Raw genomic sequence first — 19,169 nt, 5'->3', positions numbered from 1 at the left:
AACACAACTTTCAAATATTAAAAGACAACTTTCAAACAATCATAAGACCAAAACAGAATGGCAAGTAATGAAATGAACGTGAAACTGAAACACAAGTCTTGGGTGTGCCAGTTCTTATGCTAAACCAACACATGTCATGCTCAGGATATGGCATTAATATTTATGTCAAGGTAAAACAGAGAGCAAAGCTACTTCCCCAGCATGTTACCATGGAGTCACAGCTTTGCAAGTCTCAGCACAGTCCGTGCTCTAACCGTTTTAGTCAAAGGTCAGGCTACAAAAGACTACAGCTTTACAAGCTGCCCACGTACCGACAGTCAAGTATCTTTGTGAAAGCCTTACAGCAGAACCATCTTTCAAATATGCTGATTTGTGTTTTGATATGCTGAAGTATAATGTGAAGGATAATGTAAGCCTGCTCGTAATAAGTGTATCAATGCAACTTTAGAATGTTGGTGTTTGTTTGAGTTTGTTTGGTTTTGTTTGGTCAGTGTGTCGACCCTGTTGGTGTTTGTTGGGTCATTTTGACAATGATGTTTCTCAACATTCTAAATCGGGTCAGTTCTGTGATGTTATATCTGCTTTTTGACATGATTTGAGTCTCCTAGTTTTTCCAAATTGAAGTTAAACTATGATTTTTGTGTCAAAGACATTATATGTCATTTTGAAAACCAAAACAGATCTCTAGAAAATACTGTCAACTTTTTTATTCTGGTTGCAAAATTGTATATATACAAACAGAATTTCTTTTTTTTTTTTTTAAATGACCTGGATTTGCAAAATTAATTACGTGTAATAAGCCTGGCCAACTGTCAAATGCAAAAAAACAACTCTAAAACCATCAAACTAGACTAGCCTGGGCTAATATAAGCTGTTTTTACAGCAGGGCTATGACAAGCTTCCACTCATTTTTACACCCTGATAGCACTGAAAGTTTTGAAGGTTTGTAGGCCAAGATCGACTGTTGTATGACCTATTAATTTGAACTCCATAGCACATCTTTTATTTTTAATTTCATTAATGTCGATGTATATTGTTGTATTTAAGTTGTACATTATTGTATTTTAATGCATTTATTTTTAAATGCATATAATTGTTTTATGAAACATTATTTTCCCCATTTATTAATTTAAACATTTATGTAATTACTTCTTTGAAAGGTTTGAAGGGGCTGACTGTATTTAACACTATTTATACAAAAAGACAACTAGGCTAACTTGCATAACCTATAATTCTCCATTGCGTATTGTGAGTTATATGAGAAAGAACATAGGCGAAATAGTATTTATAGACCGTTTAAAGAATGTAAACAAAAACAAAGGAATTAGAACAGTCCAGATGTATTTCCGGGTCCTTTCAACAAAGTCTCTTTTTCAAGGGTAGTCAGTCCATTCGGCGGCCGTTTTTGGAACATTCTTGGGGATTTTTGGTGGCTATTTTTCTATGTAAACAAGCGGCATGAAAGTGCAGCTCCTATCTATTTGAATGGGGAAAGACCGAAAACTCCAAAACGCTTGGTCAAGATTATGATAAAAGAACATATTTCAAATAAGCAGTAAAATCTGACAACACTGTGCAGCTTCACTCGAGCGGTCCGACTTCCCTAGGCTTCGACACTTGAGGGGAATAGAGCACTACAGTCTGGTTCCGGAAGTAAAAATCCCATTAATTTATCCCATGGACTAATGTATTTTCAATTATAACGTATAAACCTTTAAAAACAGACCTACTGTGAGTTACGAGGTTGTTTACAGATGGTATATGCTTCCGATGAAGCCATCATCTGTGTTATTTCAACTTCTCTGTTTAAAGATCATGTTTGATAACGGAATTCATGGTAAATAACTACATGTGAATGACGTAATGGAGTTGACTTCCTTTCACCCTTAAACTACTTACAATGGGAATATTTTGGAATAAACGTAAAATATATAGTTTCTATACTTAAAATCAACAACCTAAAATCAATAGTTTTATATATTTGCATTGTTTTTTATTCAATGACATAAATCGCAATGCTTCATGGGATTGTAGTCCGTGCCCTCATGAAAGACGGTAAGTACACAGTCTTGTACACTTGTCTTCATGTACGATTTTCAAATAATTATTTGCCTCAAAACAAAGTAGTGATGTTGTAATTCTCCTCTGAGCTGGTTGGTTTGGTTCATGGCTTACAACTATTTATGAATGATTTAATAAAAAGTCTATGGAAGAAATGAATGGGGAAAATACTTCCGGAACCCAGATGGCTGAAAAAGTGGGCGGTGACTGTTGCGCTCTATAGCGGCCTGGCATCCTGTCCTGTAGGCCGCGACGTGTGCTGCAACTTGTGCCGGGGTTCCAGGGTGCGGGTCAAGCGATGTATCTAACTCGCACTGGACCTTCCCCGCTCCATTCCTGGACCTGTAAAGATGACAGCAGGTAGAGACCGGTCTCCTGAGGAGAGGCATGCAGCGGTTCTGAGGCTCTTCATTGGGGCGACAATGATCAATGATCAACGGGAAGGGCGTGTCGTTCCGTCACAACTGGTATAATAAATTGTGATTCTTTACCTCAGATTACGCTATAAACGCAATTATACCGTCATGTATAGCTAATGCGCATGCGTGTTCTCGAGTTGCTTGACAGGCGATTTCTGTATCTAAAAGGTGATTGGCTCTTTTACCTGTAAGGCGAGACTTCCTTTCTAAATCCGTTGACGGTTCTAATTTCTCCCATTCATTTTAACAGAAGTTGCCCGTCTCTGCTAAAAAAATCTCTGTTTTGACAAGCAGGAAATGTTCATGGAACAACCATTTAAGTGTTACTTTGAGTAAAAAATGAATTTAAGTGCAGTTGTTGGCTGTCATAAGAACTCAGAATAATTAATGATATCAACGTAACTAAACTCGGACCATCGCTTCAAGTCATACACAGAGGTGAGGCACTGTGCTAGGAATTTTCAGGATGGGCCCCTAGGTATCAAGTCAGGTCTGCAGTCACTGTCTCGATCCGGATCCTCATGAGGAGAGAAATGACACAGACACTTAAGTATGCATCAGAGATTTCTCATACTTTATTATTCAGCACATCATTATATGCCTTTGTAGAAACAGGAAAAGCAGTACATTAACTACATTATCCAATGAGATCAGTCATTACCTTATTTGAAAAAGACACATACAGAATCTGCATTAATTACATAAATGAAACAAAAATATTCTAGAACTGAGTGGTATTCAATTTTTGACCTCAGACACTCGGAGTAAAACAGGGAACCCTTTCCACATGATTTCCGTTACTGACACAAACACACACATTAATTGGAACTGAATACTAGCTGTGAAATGTCAGCTTGCTTAAATATATCAACTAAAAGGTCAAGTGAGAGGTGCTTAGAGGTCAACTTCTCTCACACACTATTAAAAAAAACGGTCATCTCCACTCTGTTAAGTATCGGCATGTTTTTTGACCATTTTTTACAAATGTAATACCTTAAACATTACACAACCCTCTAATAATGTATGCCGATGAGACTGAAAACACTGGAGACCGGAAATTGAAAACAGTCGAATCGTGGAACACTTCCGCGTTCAGGAAAGCGATGATTGACGTTAAAAAGGGCAAGCCAGCGTTGTTACATTAGATCCAGGAAGTTATTTTGGCCAATGAGCGACCGCGGTGGGCGGGACGATGTGGATTTCGCTCGCTCGTCGTCAGCACGCACATCTCATTCTGCCATTGCGTGGAGCAAGAAGGTTCTAGAGAGGTAAGGTGTGTTTTGAACGCACGTTAAACTACAAACGACTGCTAGATGACTATGTTCCAGACATTTTCTTAGCGTTTGGATCCGTTTAATATCATAGCAATCGTTTGTCTTATGTTGATAGGGAAGTCAGCAACAGCTGGTTATCTTTGTAAGTGTCACAGAAAGTGCCTAACCAAGTTACATTTGACAAAAGCAGCTCTCTCTTCCTAATCCAGCTTCTCCCCGGAGATCTGCTAACCCCCCTCAACTGATCGGCTGCATCGCTCAGCACTTCCCAGGTCTGATCTGTCATTACCGTTGTGTCGTGTTACATTCTTTGGATAACGACCCAAACCATCTCCAGGCTCTCCGCTGTCAAACCTTCACTGCGTCGCTGGACGACTAGCGTTGTGTTTATGTCTTTATTTTACGGAAACGGTGAGTATACAAGTGACTAGTTACACTTATTTAACTATTAAAATGTATTGCACATATGTACGAGCTTTATCGGTACGTAAGAGGTGGGAATAAGTGTTTTAGAGGCCTTTAAACCAGTACACCCCGTTATCCAATGGGTGTGAACTAGTTTGACAGAAGGAAAACAAAATGGCGTCACTCCGCTAACCGTGACGCACTCTGCAGCTCCGCGACGATCGCACAACTTTAAACCCATTTCTGAGGTTTGTCAAACCTAAAACACGTCAGACCGGGCTCTGTTTTAATCATTTCGGTCGTCGGTATTCGACGTCTTTATTTCGGTGTAAAAATAGCGTAGTGCAGGTTTGGTGGGTTGAGCTCGATTGGGCAACCCATGTGAATGTCGACCTTGTGTTCAGTATGAGTGACGCGACATCACGCTGTCACCTCAAAAGGGTATATTTTAAGAGCGAATATTGAAACACGCCTTGCGCATTCGTGGTCGCTTTGCTTTAAGGTTTTCTTAAGCGTTTCGGTTGGTGGGCTACATGTTCAATTGCACTAGCCGGTGAACGCGCACAGGATCATATGATATTTACTGTAATGTTATATTTGTTTGGTATTAGGAAGTTTGTTCTGTCAAGTAACTTATTGTGTTTAAATGTATTCCTCACCACGTGTTCATTTAGCTTGAGTCATACTGAACCCTGCTGACGCAATCGCTGACGTGTGTAGTTAAACTCTTGATCAAAGGCTCTGCTACCCGATTTCATTATTTCATTACAAGACGTTTGTTTGCCTTTAGCAGACTTGTCACAAAAAAATGCATTGTCAGTAGTCTAAATGAAAGTAAATCTTGAGAGGCATACAATGGTAAATATTGTATTATAGTTATTCAAATATTCAGTATTAATGTTTTTAATAATAAATATTCATGGCCATGTGACCTGAGTTTAATACAGTGTTTTTCTCTCCACTTTTCAGAGCTGTTGCGCAGCTGTTGGAACGCGAGCGGGGGAAGTCTAGTCCACGAGCAAGGAGTTTGCAGCCACTGTGGCAAGAGCTTTTTCATGTCAGAGACCGAGCACACTTGCAGTTGTTTATGTCATCCCCTCTTCTCCAGACAGAAGATACCCAAAGAATCCCACTCAAGATCTTTTTATCTTGCTGATAGTGCCTCAGATCACTCAAAATGTCTGTCAACGTCAACCGCAATGTGTCGGACCAGTTTTACCGCTACAAGATGCCCCGTTTGATTGCCAAGGTACTTGTCATGCCAAAAAGAGACAAATGGGATATAGTCTCTTATCTATTCTCTGTAATTCTCATATTCACACCATTGATATTATCTTACAGGTGGAGGGCAAAGGGAATGGAATCAAGACGGTCATTGTCAACATGGTTGATGTTGCAAAGGCACTGAATAGGCCTCCAACTTGTAAGTTTATTTTTTTTGTTGTTGCAATCAGTTGTTAATATCTTTAAAAATTGTGACGTATGGGCCTGGGAAGCTCAGCGAGTATTGACGCTGACTACCCCTTGAAGTCGTGAGTTAGAATCCAAGGTGTGCTGAATGACTCCAGCTAGGTCTCCTAAGCAACCAAATTGGCCCGGTTGCTGGGAAGGGTAGAGTCACATGGGGTAACCTCCTTGTGGTTACGATTAGTGGTTCTCACTCTCAGTGGGGCGCATGGTAAGTTGTGCATGGATCGCGGAGAGTAGCATGAGCCTCCACATACTGTGAGTCTCTGTGGGCCACGTGATAAGATGCGCGGATTGACGGTCTCAGAAGCGGAAGCAACTGAGACTTGTCCTCCGCCACCTGGATTGAGGTGAGTAACCGCACCACCACGAGGACCTACTAAGTAGTGGGAATTGGGCATTCCAAATTGGGGTGAAAAGGGGATCACAATAAAAAAAAAAAATGTGATGTACAATAGTTGTTGTTTTTTCCACCAATACATTTGTCATTGTGGAACAAGTGGCATATGTTATCAGTAGATTTGTGTGAAGGACAAACAGAGTCAAAATTCTCTTTGCTATTTCCTCAGATCCAACTAAGTTTTTCGGCTGCGAGTTGGGGGCGCAGACTCAGTTTGATGCAAAGAATGACCGCTACATTGTAAACGGATCCCACGAAGCCAACAAACTGCAGGATATGCTGGATGTTTTTATCCGCAAGTTTGTGCTGTGCTCCGAGTGTGACAATCCCGAGACTGACCTAGTAAGTTGAGAGTAAGGGTTGCTTGGTGAATATAGATTTGTCCACACATGGTTAAACATTAAAGATTACTCCCCGGTTTGCTGTCTGCCAAATGCTTTGACATTTATTTACTTGTTTTTTGTATTTTTGGTGAAGTTGATTTATGATGCAGTTCAGTACACTCGACTTTGTCCCTTTGCATTCCAAAATGCCTACACAAGTCCACCTGTTGACAGAGTATCCCTAATTCTTCCAAAGTGGATGAATGTGAAGGCATAAGTCCTTTAAAATGCTCTTATTGCTCTCACAATTCATAGATCAAATGTCTGCTATACATAGGAGATTTTCATGTGTTGACTGGGCATTTGTGACATTCTGCTTTCAGCTTGATTCTCCTGTTTCATTTACCCAAGTAAAGGTATTAACGGAAACTATAGGTAGGAATAGGACAATATATCGAATTGCGAACCAAAATAAAGATGGTTTATTTGTTTGTGATCTTTTCTTTTAGAGAAAGTTGGATGAGGAACTCTTCTTATTTGAAATGTAAACATTTATATTGTGTATTAAAGAACTTTATTCTGATGAGAAATTATGTGCTTTGTGCTCAAACATTTTTATATATATATATATATATATATATTATTATTATTATTTTATTTATTTATTTTTTTCTGTCAAACTTTGTCATTTAATGGTATGTCGAAACGAGATTATATTGAATCGTGAACCTCATATCGGACATTGAACTGAATCGTGAGATAACCATAGCGTCCCATCCCTAACTACTGCTATTATTATTGAAGATACTTTGAAAGTGTTATCATCAGATGTTGAATACATTTTGGATGTATTAAATTATGTCTAATACATCGTTTACTTTTCTTGAGCATGCCTGACTGAAGTGGAGATACAACCCTCACAGTTATGATTTTTTTATAAGAGAAAATATCCAATAATAATGTTTATGCGCTTAAAGGGATAGTTCACCCAGAAACAAAAATTCTCTCATTTACTCACCCTCATACCTCCCAGACTTTCTTTCTTCTGCAGAACACAAATGAAGATTTTTAGAAGAATATCTCAGTTCTGTACATCCATACAATGCAAGCGAATGGTGGCCAGAACTTTGAAGGTCCAAAAAGCACAAAAAGGTAGCATACAATTCATCCATATGACTCCAGTGGTTTAATCCAAGTCTTCAGAAGTGATACGATAGGTGTGGGTGGGAAACAGATCAATATTTAAGTCCTTTTTTTACTATAAATTCTCCCTGCCCAGTACGTTGGCAATATGCCAAAGAATGCAAATCACCAAAAACTAAAGAAGTATGTAAAAGTGGAGATTTATAGTAATAAAGGACTTAAATATTGATCTGTTTCTCATCCACACCTTTCATATCACTTCAGAAGACACAGATTTAACCACTGGAGACTTTTCTGATGACTTTGTATGATTTTTGGACCTTCAAAGTACAAGCAAACATACACTTGCATTGTGAGGACCTACAGAGCTGAAATATTCTTCTAAAAACCTTCATTTGTGTTCTGCTGAAGAAAGAAAGTCATACACATCTAGGATGGCATGATTGTGAGTTAATGACGAGAGAAATGTCATTTTTGGGTGAACTATTCCTTTAAGAATTTGAAAGTTCTTTAAAACCATCCACATTGTGTTTGTTGCTTTAATCTGCTTTATTTTTTCTTTCAGAATGTTAACCCAAAGAAGCAGACTATCGGAAGCGCTTGCAAGGCCTGTGGTTATCGGGGAATGCTGGACACTCGGCATAAGCTCTGCACATTCATCCTCAAAAACCCACCTGGTGAGTGGTGCTGTGATTTGACTTAACATGAGTGCATCTGACTACTACTGTTCACTTTATCTAAAGTCTTGAGGCTTAATTCCCAACTATTTGTTTAGTATTGTATGCCTTTTAAGAGCATTGCATATGTCATTTTTATTTTTGCTTTGTGTGTTTGAAATCTAGAGAGTGATAGCAGCTGTGTGAAAGAGAAGAAAGAGAAGAAAAACAGAAAGAAGGATAAGGAGAATGGCTCGGGAAGTGGTGAGGCTGGGAACCATAACGACATAGATGCACCAGATGCTGTGGTGAGAGTTTGACCGGAACAAGAGATGCCTATGAACAATACATATTTTCTCATTTAAGTGCCTTTTGTAGCCAGTACATTTAAGTGTATGTATATGGTAATGTATAGGATGGTGAGGAAGACGATGATGACTGGGCAGAGGAAACCACAGAGGAGGCCCAGCGACGGCGCATGGAAGAGATCAGCGACCATGCTAAGAACCTGACCCTCAGCGAGGACCTGGAGAAAACCCTAGAGGAGAGAGTTAACATTTTCTACAACTTTGTCAAGGTAATAATGTCAGACTTGGTTTCACATGCATCATGGCATTTTCTATAGAGCTAACAGTAGGGTTCCTGAAGTAAAAACCCATTCATTTTCTCCAAAGAAAAAGCTGACCTCCCTACACTCTCAAACAACTTTGCAATAAATTTAAAATGATATTGGTTTTATATGACTTTAAATGTTTTTTTTTTTTTATTTTAATGTCCTGCTGTTTTTGATTTGATTTTGATCACTGTTGCACTATATTGATATCCTTATATCTGTCCATTTCTGTATCCCAGTGGATTAGATTTAAAATAACATCTAGGTCTAAATAAGCACAAATCTATCAAAGCTACTAGGACTAAACATCTCTCTCACTCTCATCAGCAAAAGAAGGTGAGTGGAGTGATAGACTCTGCCGATAAGGAGATTCTGGCTGAAGCGGAAAGGCTGGATGTGAGAGCCATGGGGCCGCTTATCTTGAGTGAACTGCTCTTCGACGAGAACATCAGAGACCAGATCAAAAAATACAAACGGCACTTTCTACGAGTATGTTGTAACAAAATACCAATTCTAAAAATAAACTGATAGATCAGCATTTAGCTCAAGGAGAAATTCTACTTAGAGATATGGAGATTAATCTATTTAAATGATTTACATGGACCACTTTAATTTCCAGTAGTGACAGACAATAAATGAAGTGCATTTATTCATAAATGTAAAAGTGCTGAAAGTTCCAAATTCTCTTTTCTTGCAGTTCTGCCACAATGATAAGAAAGCTCAGAAGTATCTCCTGGGAGGCTTTGAGTGTCTGGTGAAGCTTCATCAATGTCAGCTGCTGCCACGTGTGCCCATTATTCTCAAGGACTTCTATGATGCTGACCTGCTGGATGAGGATGTCATCCTCACATGGGCAGAAAAGGTGTGCATTTCACATACTGCTCAATCATTACTTGGATGGATTAAAAACACCATGAACTCAAAATCAGTGAAGATATTTGCTTAGAAAGCATGTATATGCTAGCCTACTCCTTTTAGCAGATGAATGAATTTAAAATTTAGTCTGTCTTTCTGAAAGTAACTGCTGGTCAAGCCAACTTGCGGCAACTTTAAGAATATTACATGAGATTAGACCATAAAACTGTTCTTTATGTTTTCAAATAATTCAAGACACCTTCCTGTTTACTTTGTACCTGTGTACTGTATATACACTATATTGCCAAAAGTATTCGCTCACATATCCAAATAATTGAATTCAGGTGTTCCAATCACTTCCATGGCCACAGGTGTATAAAATGAAGCACCTAGGCATGCAGACTGCTTCTACAAACATTTGTGAAAGAATGGGCCGCTCTCAGGAGCTCAGTGAATTCCAGCGTGGTGCTGTGATAGGATGCCACCTGTGCAACAAGTCCAGTCGTGAAATTTCCTCGCTACTAAATATTCCACAGTCAACTGTCAGTGGTATTATAACAAAGTGGAAGCGATTGGGAATGACAGCAACTCAGCCACGAAGTGGTAGGCCACGTAAAATGACAGAGCGGGGTCAGCGGATGCTGAGGCGCATAGTGCGCAGAGGTCGCCAACTTTCTGCTAGAGTCAATCGCTACAGACCTCCAAAGTTCATGTGGCCTTCAGATTAGCTCAAGAACAGTGCGTAGAGAGCTTCATGGAATGGGTTTCCATGGCCGAGCAGCTGCATCCAAGCCAAACATCACCAAGTGCAATGCAAAGCGTCGGATGCAGTGGCGTAAAGCACGCCGCCACTGGACTCTAGAGCAGTGGAGACGCGTTCTCTGGAGTGACGAATCACGCTTCTCCATCTGGCAATCTGATGGACGAGTCTGGGTTTGGCGGTTGCCAGGAGAACGGTACTTGTCTGACTGCATTGTGCCAATTGTGAAGTTTGGTGGAGGGGGGATTATGGTGTGGGGTTGTTTTTCAGGAGCTGGGCTTGGCCCCTTAGTTCCAGTGAAAGGAACTCTGAATGCTTCAGCATACCAAGAGATCCATGCTCCCAACTTTGTGGGAACAGTTTGGGGATGGCCCCTTCCTGTTCCAACATGACTGCGCACCAGTGCACAAAGCAAGGTCCACAAAGACATGGATGAGCGAGTTTGGTGTGGAAGAACTTGACTGGCCTGCACAGAGTCCTGACCTCAACCCGATAGAGCACCTTTGGGATGAATTAGAGCGAAGACTGAGAGCCAGGCCTTCTCGTCCAACATCAGTGTCTGACCTCACAAATGCGCTTCTGGAAGAATGGTCAAAAATTCCCATAAACACACTTGTGGAAAGCCTTCCCAAAAGAGTTGAAGCTGTTATAGCTGCAAAGGGTTGGCCGACGTCATATTAAACCCTATGGATTAAGAATGGGATGTCACTTAAGTTCATATGCGTCAAAAGGCAGATGAGCGAATACTTTTGGCAATATAGTGTATACTGTGAATCCTTAAAGACACTAAAATTAGAATGTTCCTTTTTTTGTTTTAGGTATCTAAGAAGTACGTTTCCAAGGAGCTGGCCAAAGAGATCCATGCTAAGGCAGCTCCCTTTGTCAAATGGCTGAAAGAGGCAGAGGAGGAAAGTGAGGGCAGCGAGGAAGATGAAGAGGAAGGTGATGAAAATGTTGAGGTAATTTTCCCTCCATTCTTCATTGTTGGAAAACTTTCGGTTGAATTAACTCCTTTTACAACTTTTACCCAAGTTGAGCAGAGGTCCTTAAAGGAATAGTACACCAAAAAATGAAAATGTTCTCATTTACTCACCCTAATGCCATCCCAGATGTGTATGACTTTCTTTCTTCTGCTGAACACAAATTAAGATTTTTAGAAAAATATTTCAGCTCTGTAGGTCCATACAATGCAAGTGAATGGGGTCCAAAACTTCGAAGCTCAAAAAGCATATATAGGCAGCATAAAAGTAATCCATATGACTCAAGCGGATAAATCCATATCTTCAGAAGCGATATGATACAGTAGGTGTGGGTGAGAAGCAGATCAATATTTAAGTCCTTTTTTACTATAAATCTCCACTTTCACTTCCACATTCTTACGCATATTTGCATTCTTTGTGCATATCGCCACCTACTGGGTAGGGAGGAGAATTTATAGTAAAAAAAGTACTTAAATATTGATTCGTTTCACACCCACACATCATATTGCTTCTGAAGACATGGATTTAACAACTTGAGTTGTATGGATTACTTTGCTTTTTTGAGCTTCAAAGTTTTGGACCCTGTTGACTTGCATTGTATGGACCTACAGAGCTTAGAGAGAACAATCTGTGTTGTGCAGAAGAATTAAAGTCATTCACATCTGGGATGGCATAAGGGTGAGTAAATGATTGTAATTTTTGGGTGAACTACCTCTTTAAGAATTAGTTATTTGTGTGTTGGAAGGTAGTGTTTTATTGTGCTCCTTTACTAGTTCTCATGCACAAGCTTAGTAAGAGTATAAAAAATTGTCCTTACACAAGATAAATGTATGTCTTCCATGTACCACATACATGTTCACTGAGGTGCAGGGTCATGTAGTAGTTAATTAGAAAAAACAGCTTTAACTGTCAGCAGGAGCCCTGGGACTGTAATTAGTGTAATTACATTAGCAGTCCTCTCTATGCTATAGTTAGAAAATAGCTGAGAGTTGTGCTTACCACATTCACTTTTGCTGAACAATTTTGCTAAGTCTGTTTTATTTCAATGCAACTCTTTTTCCTCTTCAGGTTGTATACTCTTCCTCAGCACGAGAGCTGAAGGTGGAGACCGTTCAGCCAAAGAAAGTGGAGGAGGATGACGACCTTGACATAGATGCCATTTAAAGAAATGACAAATGAAAAAGCAGTGGCCATCTTCCTGGAATCATGCTACTTCCTGATAAAATTATCCTCTAATGATAATGGATCACAATTGTCTTGCTTTTTTTTCTCACTTTTTTCTTAGTAATACCTGCTTTATAAGAATGATTTTAATATAGCTCTTTCATTGACTTGCTGCTGAAATATTTGGAGCTTTATTGTCTGTTTTGAGCTGTTTTGTTGTATTGTGAGCTTGACTTTGTTTCATGGGTTTGCTTATACTGCATGTTACTTTTTTGAAATCATAAAATAAAGGTTTTTGCTATACGTTATATGGACAATTTGATATGTGTTTTTATGCACAATGCATAACTCCTTCAAGGGGCTGTAAAGGTGTGGATTACTAAAGGCTAACCCCCAAAGTGAAAATACATTTGATTGGTCAGATTTTGTCACACTGCTAATATGAATTTCAAAACACTTTCAAAAATGTTTACACTGTCAAACAGGAGAAAATGTGAGAGGAAAAATAATAGGTAGTTTATTGTACTTTGAAGTTGGTTATTACTATTTTTTTAAATGCAAATTAGTTCTGTAAATAATTTGTCACATGCCTTCAAAATACAGACAGAAAACCGAAATGTGATAAATTAACTGGTTATGCTATTTACTGAGTAAAGGGCTATATCAGAGACTGGTGAGATATCTCAATGCATATCTGTCAGAGTAGTAGATTTTATTAGTACTTGAAGAAACAGTTTGAAGTGTAGAAAATGGTCGAGTTATTTATGATTGAAGTCAAATCTCAAATGGTCACTAGGTGGCACAAAATACAAAATGACGGTGACTGGCGTCTGAGGCTAAACTGAAGGTCCATTTTGAAGATTTTATTTTTTATTTTTTTACAAATATGGTATCGGTCTTTTGGTCTTGCCTATACGTTTTGTGATGAAATATTACGCAAAATTCCTGTTTCAGTAAAAGTTATTTATTTTTAATTACTAACATTCATCAATTGTAATTAAGTAAAAACAAAGATTAAATATGTATTATAAAAAATACAAATATATTGTTGATTGTTAGTTTATGATATCTAATGCAATAAATAATGCTAACGAATGGAACCGTATTAAGTGTTCCCGAGATTTCTTTGTTCTACGAAAACATACCGCAACATTCAGAACTCAACATTTCCACCCTATAGGGAAAAATGACAATTTAATGAAATCAAGCACCAAAAACGGCACACTCTGTATTTCCACAACTTAATGACATCAGACAGATAAAAACATTTAAACACCCACATTTACACGTGTATTCAGTGTTTCGAAACTTGTCACGCCGAATGGAGATCTTATGAAAATGACACACGAGTTTTGTGACCGTGTACATAGGCTACATGTACTTATAGCCTAGATTATCTTTGTTGTTCCTGTCAAGACTGTAATTGTTGCAAAAAGACATACTTTGTTTTCAGTGGCATCAGAATCAGCTTTATTGCCAAGTATGCTTACGAATTTGTCTTGGTGACAGAAGCTTCCAGTGCACAAACAATACAACAAGACAGAGATAATAATAAAAAATAATAATAAATAAAAATAGAATAAAATAAAAATTGAATAGAAAATAAAGTATATATAGAATACACAATAAGACAAATTTAAAATACAAATCGGTTATATACAGAGCAAGGGAATGTAATGGCAGAAGAGGTAGGATATGTTGGATAAATATAAAAAAGACTAAACTGTGTATTGCACATAGTTATTGCTCAATGGGGCAGTTTTAACTGTTCATGAGATAGATAGCCTGAGGGAAAAAACTGTTCCTGTGCTTGATGGTTCTGGTGCTATGCATGTTAATGCAAGAACTTATGTTGTTTTTAATGCTAAAAAAACATAAGTTCTCATGTGAACACACAAGCCCTGCAGGAACACGCAATGGAAGATTTTCACACAAAAAAATCAGGGTGTTTCTAACCAAAACCTACTGTATGCCTTCAGAAGACTTGGAATGTGATGCACAAGCCACACAGACAACTTTAATGATGACGTGAGGCATTATCAACTACTATTGTTTTGAATAGACAGGGGTATTCATTTAAATGTTTTCTTTTGTGTTCTGGTGTAGGAAAAAATAATACTGCAAGATATTAACAGTGCACAAACAGAAGGAGAAACATATGAAGAAACATTAATCTAATCCAGTATGTTGGGACATTTCCCCGCTTGAGCTGCGTGAACAGAAATAGTTGAACAATGGCAAAATGAACTGCTTTACAAATGGATTAATAACCTCACTCAAACGCATCCTAATTATACATGAGATTAATCACTAGGCCTATATCCACAACATATACAGTACTGTGCAAAAGTTTTAGGCACTTGTGAAAAACTTTCATAGTGAGGATTTCTTAAAAAAAATAATGACATAAATAGTTTTCATTAATCAATTAACGTCATTGTGGCAAAGAGGGCGGGGCCAGGCCGTGATGATGCATGCCCGGCCCCTAATCAGGCTAATCAAACCGACGAGAGGGATAAAGGCCACCGGAGGTGGCAGTTCGGGAGAGAGAGACAGGGCAGCTGCCCTGTATGTGTTTGTGGTTATGTTTGTGTCTTTTTGTTTAATTGAATATTTCTTTGATGCTTCGCCTGGTTCTCACCTCTTCCTTCCTATTTTGCCCTGTTACATTGGTGCTTAAGCCCGGGAAGGAGGAGGGATACCCCGTAGTAGAGTTCTCACCACTACCATCCATCCCAAAGGAGCAGCTGTGGCCGTCCGCCGGGGGACGGAGGAGCCCGGCCGTCTGAAAGCGGAGGAACGACTGCCGACCGCGAGGGGAGGAGGGGCTCCTTACCAACCGCCTACAGCATTCGGGCCGCTGCCAGGGGCGGAGGAGACCCCTACCGGCCGCTAAAATGTGGCAGGGTCAAAGGGAAGACCACTGTCCGTGAGCAGGGAGGGGCTCACTACTGACCGCCTGGAGCAGGTAAAACACTGCCTGAGGCGGAGGAGACTCCTACCATCTATAAAATGCGGCGGGGCATTCCGTCCACCAGGGGCCGGAGGACTGCCTCCGATCCACCTGGGAAGGAGCGGCTGTCATCCACTAGAGGGTGGAGGAGTGACTGAGGACCAGCCTACAGCATATTAGAGAACTGGCGAGTAAGTTTTTTTCTCTCTCTCTCTCTCTCTCTCTCTCTCTCTCTCCTTTCTCTCTCCCACTGTCGCTCCATGTTGGCCTTTCCCTCTTTTTTTTTTTGTTGTTGTTGCTTTTCCAGGGCTGGAAGGGCACTCCTCTCGTGCCTGAAGGAAAGGCGGGAGTGTAGCAAGGATGGCTGGGCCGGGCCATGATGACGCACGCCCGGCCCCTAATCGGGCTAATCAAGCCAACGAGAGGGATAAAGGCTGTCGGATACGGCAGTTCAGGAGAGAGAGAGCTGCAGGCAGCTGCCCTGTATGTGTTTGTGGTTATGTTTGTTTATTTTTGTTTAATTAAATATTACTTTGTTGCTTCGTACGGTTCCCGCCTCCTCCTTTCCCTTTTACTTTGTTACAGTCATACAAAGTTCAGTAAACAGAAAAAGAGCTAAATCATTATTTGCCTTTAAAACAGCACCAATTCTCCTAGGTACAGCTGGACAGTTTTTCCTGGTTGTTGGCAGATAGGATTTTCCAAGCTTCTTGGAGAATTCACCATAGTTCTTCTATTTATTTAGGCTGTCTCAATTACTTCTGTCTCTTCTTGTAATCCCAGACTGACTCGATGTTCAGTGGGAGGATCTGTGAGGGCCATGCCATCTGTTGCAGGGCTCCCTGTTCTTCTATTCTATTTACAAAAGTAATATTTGGGAGTATAAAATGTATATTTCCTATTGACACTAAAGTAGCAGATATAAATAACCATCTTAAGACAAATGTTTTTGTGAAACATTTTATGTGCCTTAGACTTTTGCACAGTACTGTATGTAATAAATCTGCAAAACAATGAACAGGCTAACTAAATTAAGTGCTAATCAGAATGGGCAGCTTGCGTTGTGAACACTGTACACACAATACAGTTTCCTAAACTGGAAAATTAGTAGCTTAAGTCTTTAAAGCATGAAGAATTTGGAATACAGTAACTTAAAGTAGCTAATAATTCAGTATATTCATTATATGACATTTTAGCAGCTCAGGTTTTCACAACAAGAACAGTTCACACACACACACAAATAGCTCTTTGGCTGAACTTCTTGGACAGTGGTTCAATATATTTTAAATGAGTTTTCTAAACTTAAAGGGATAGTTCACCCAAGAATAAAAAATATTTCATCATTTACTCACTCTCTTGAAATCCCAGATGTGTATGACTTTCTTTCTTCTGCTGAACACACACAAAGGTTTTTAGAAGAATATTTTAGCCCTGTACGTCCATACAATGCAAGTGAATGGTGACCAGAACTTGGAAGGTCCTAAAAGCACATAAAGACAGCATACAAGTAATCCATGTGACTCCAGTGGTTAATCCATGTCTTCAGAAGCGATATGATAGGTGTGGGTGAGAAACAGATCAATATTTAAGTAAATTTCTGCAAGAAATTCTTCTCCCTGCCCAGTAGGGGAATTATGCTTGAAGAATATGAATCACCAAAAACACAAGAAGAAGAAAGTGAGCAGAGAGGAGAATAGGTAGTGAAAAAGATACACCTATCATATGGCTTCTGAAGATATGGATTTAACCACTGGAGTCTTATGGATTACTTTTATCCTGTCTTTATGTGCTTTTTGGACCTACAAAGTTCTGGCAAACATACACTTGCATTGTATGGACCTAGAGAGGTGAAATATTTTTCTAAAAATCTTCATTTGTGTTCAACAGAAGAAAGAAAGCCATACACATCTGATGGCATGAGGGTGAGTAAATAATGAGAGAATTTTCATTTTTTGGTGAACTATCTCTTTAAAATGATGTAATCTCAAATTAGCCACCTGTGTAGAAAGAACCTAGTTGAATTGGGTGAACTCAACAAAATTATACATCAGTGTCACTCAAATAAATCTCTTTTATTTGTTTATGTACTACCTTAGTGAATGTTAGCATGCTGGTTGTAAGCTCTACAGTGTCGTTTAGCAATTATGCTATGGTTAGCACAACAATTGCTCAATGAAGCGAGAAATCAATCTCACGTGTGACCTCATAGTTAGCTCAAGCTCCATTCTTCACCATAATGTTAGCCCCCAAAACTCCACACCCCAATGCTCAAAGTAATTAATTGCATTGTGTAGGGAAAAATCAAATAAATTAATCTTGATGAGTATTTAGAACTTCCTCTTTCTTTTGAGTTCACGAAAATGACACCTTTGAAGTAACCTGTTAGTGTTTAATGTTTTGTTATGTTGCCATTTAGAAGAGTTTCTGTTATGTTGGAGTTTTGGGAGTTACCATTACAGTGAAGAGTGGAGTTTGAGCTTAGGTTGAGGACCGATAGCAAATGTGTATCCTTCTTATTCTTTATCCATTATTAATCAAGTCAGATTTAAGTTAGGTGAATAAAGTGATGGAAATAACTGATTTGTATTGCAAAAAAAATAATCTGGTGGTTTACTCAAAATTTAGAGTTAAGTGCCATCAAAATGTATGAGTTAGCTTACTCAATTTTTCAAGTTAAGAGCAATTAGCATGCATATGTAGTACAAATCAAAACCTGACAGTTCCACTTACTTAAATTTGGAGTTTATTAACTTAAAAAATTTGATGTAACTGATTACTGATTATTTTTTTAGTTCTGTTAACTTTTTCAAGTTTACAGTGCAACATAAAACATTTAACACTAAAAGTATCCCCCTTTATATTCATCTTGCACAAAAACATAAAATAACACTAAAGTTTAACATTTACTCTCCCTATCGAGTCCCATGCAAAGCAAGCTGAGAACTGGAAATTCTCTGCCCAATTGTATCAACACCACAAAAAGTATTCATGTAGTTTCAACTCAAACGGATTAAGTAAACATCCATTTGACAAATTTAAATGGATAGAACACAATGTTTTTTCTAGAACTGTGTTGCTTTTTTTTCATTTTAATTAAATGAACAAGCAGCAAAAATCATTTTTTTTGAGAGCTGTATTTTCTTGTATCTTTTATATGTTTGATACATGTTTAAATTAATAATTGTTTATAAATTTTTGTAAATGTTTGTATATTTGCTTAAAGTTTGGTCTGTTAGTTTGACACACGTTTTTTTGCCATTTTGCACATTATCATCAACTAAAATATGTTATTGTTGTTGACTAAAATGATATGCCATTTGACTCAAATTAATAAATATGACATAACGAAACATTAACTAATTTGAAGGACATTTTCAAGGTCAAACTACTAAAACTATGTCTAAAACAACAAAAACTTGTACAACTTAACACTGCCTTGCTATGTGTAACACCTGCATATTGTTAGAAACCAATCCTGATCATTTCAGCTGACCACATTTCATCGCCCATTGTTTTTTCGTACCCGTTACAATGGAATGCAGGCTTTGCAAAATGTGTAACACCACCCCTTTAGTTCAGTAGCCATTAATGCACAATGCCAGTGTTGATGCCCTACAACAAGTAGCCTAGGTTCCATTACCAAAAGTAACAGTGGACAACAATCAAAATAAATCCTCAATCTTTATTTGACACAAT

At 38.7% G+C, this 19,169-nt stretch overlaps 1 protein-coding gene across 3 annotated transcripts; it reads left to right on the top strand.

Annotated features, from left to right (window-relative positions):
• The first annotated feature begins 3,664 nt into the window (after positions 1 to 3,664).
• Positions 3,665 to 12,828, top strand: LOC127412219 (eukaryotic translation initiation factor 5-like). 3 transcript variants are annotated; one of them, XM_051648422.1, is made up of 12 exons: positions 3,665 to 3,748; positions 3,964 to 4,165; positions 5,129 to 5,408; positions 5,501 to 5,582; positions 6,196 to 6,368; positions 8,058 to 8,169; positions 8,335 to 8,456; positions 8,564 to 8,725; positions 9,089 to 9,250; positions 9,459 to 9,623; positions 11,195 to 11,335; positions 12,425 to 12,828. In XM_051648422.1, the coding sequence occupies exons 3-12, from the start codon at positions 5,337 to 5,339 to the stop codon at positions 12,518 to 12,520; spliced, it is 1,287 nt and encodes a 428-aa protein (XP_051504382.1). In that variant the 5' UTR covers positions 3,665 to 3,748; positions 3,964 to 4,165; positions 5,129 to 5,336; the 3' UTR covers positions 12,521 to 12,828. The 3 variants fall into 3 exon arrangements, with proteins under 3 accessions (XP_051504382.1, XP_051504383.1, XP_051504384.1); XM_051648423.1 differs by having other exon boundaries at positions 3,722 to 3,753; XM_051648424.1 differs by lacking the exons at positions 3,665 to 3,748; positions 3,964 to 4,165 and adding an exon at positions 4,386 to 4,407.
• The last annotated feature ends 6,341 nt before the right edge of the window (positions 12,829 to 19,169 follow it).

The sequence above is a fragment of the Myxocyprinus asiaticus genome, chromosome 21 (genome assembly GCF_019703515.2).
Source record: "Myxocyprinus asiaticus isolate MX2 ecotype Aquarium Trade chromosome 21, UBuf_Myxa_2, whole genome shotgun sequence".
In the NCBI taxonomy this organism is placed as follows: Eukaryota; Metazoa; Chordata; class Actinopteri; order Cypriniformes; family Catostomidae; genus Myxocyprinus; species Myxocyprinus asiaticus.
This window is presented reverse-complemented; position numbering and strand designations above follow the sequence as displayed.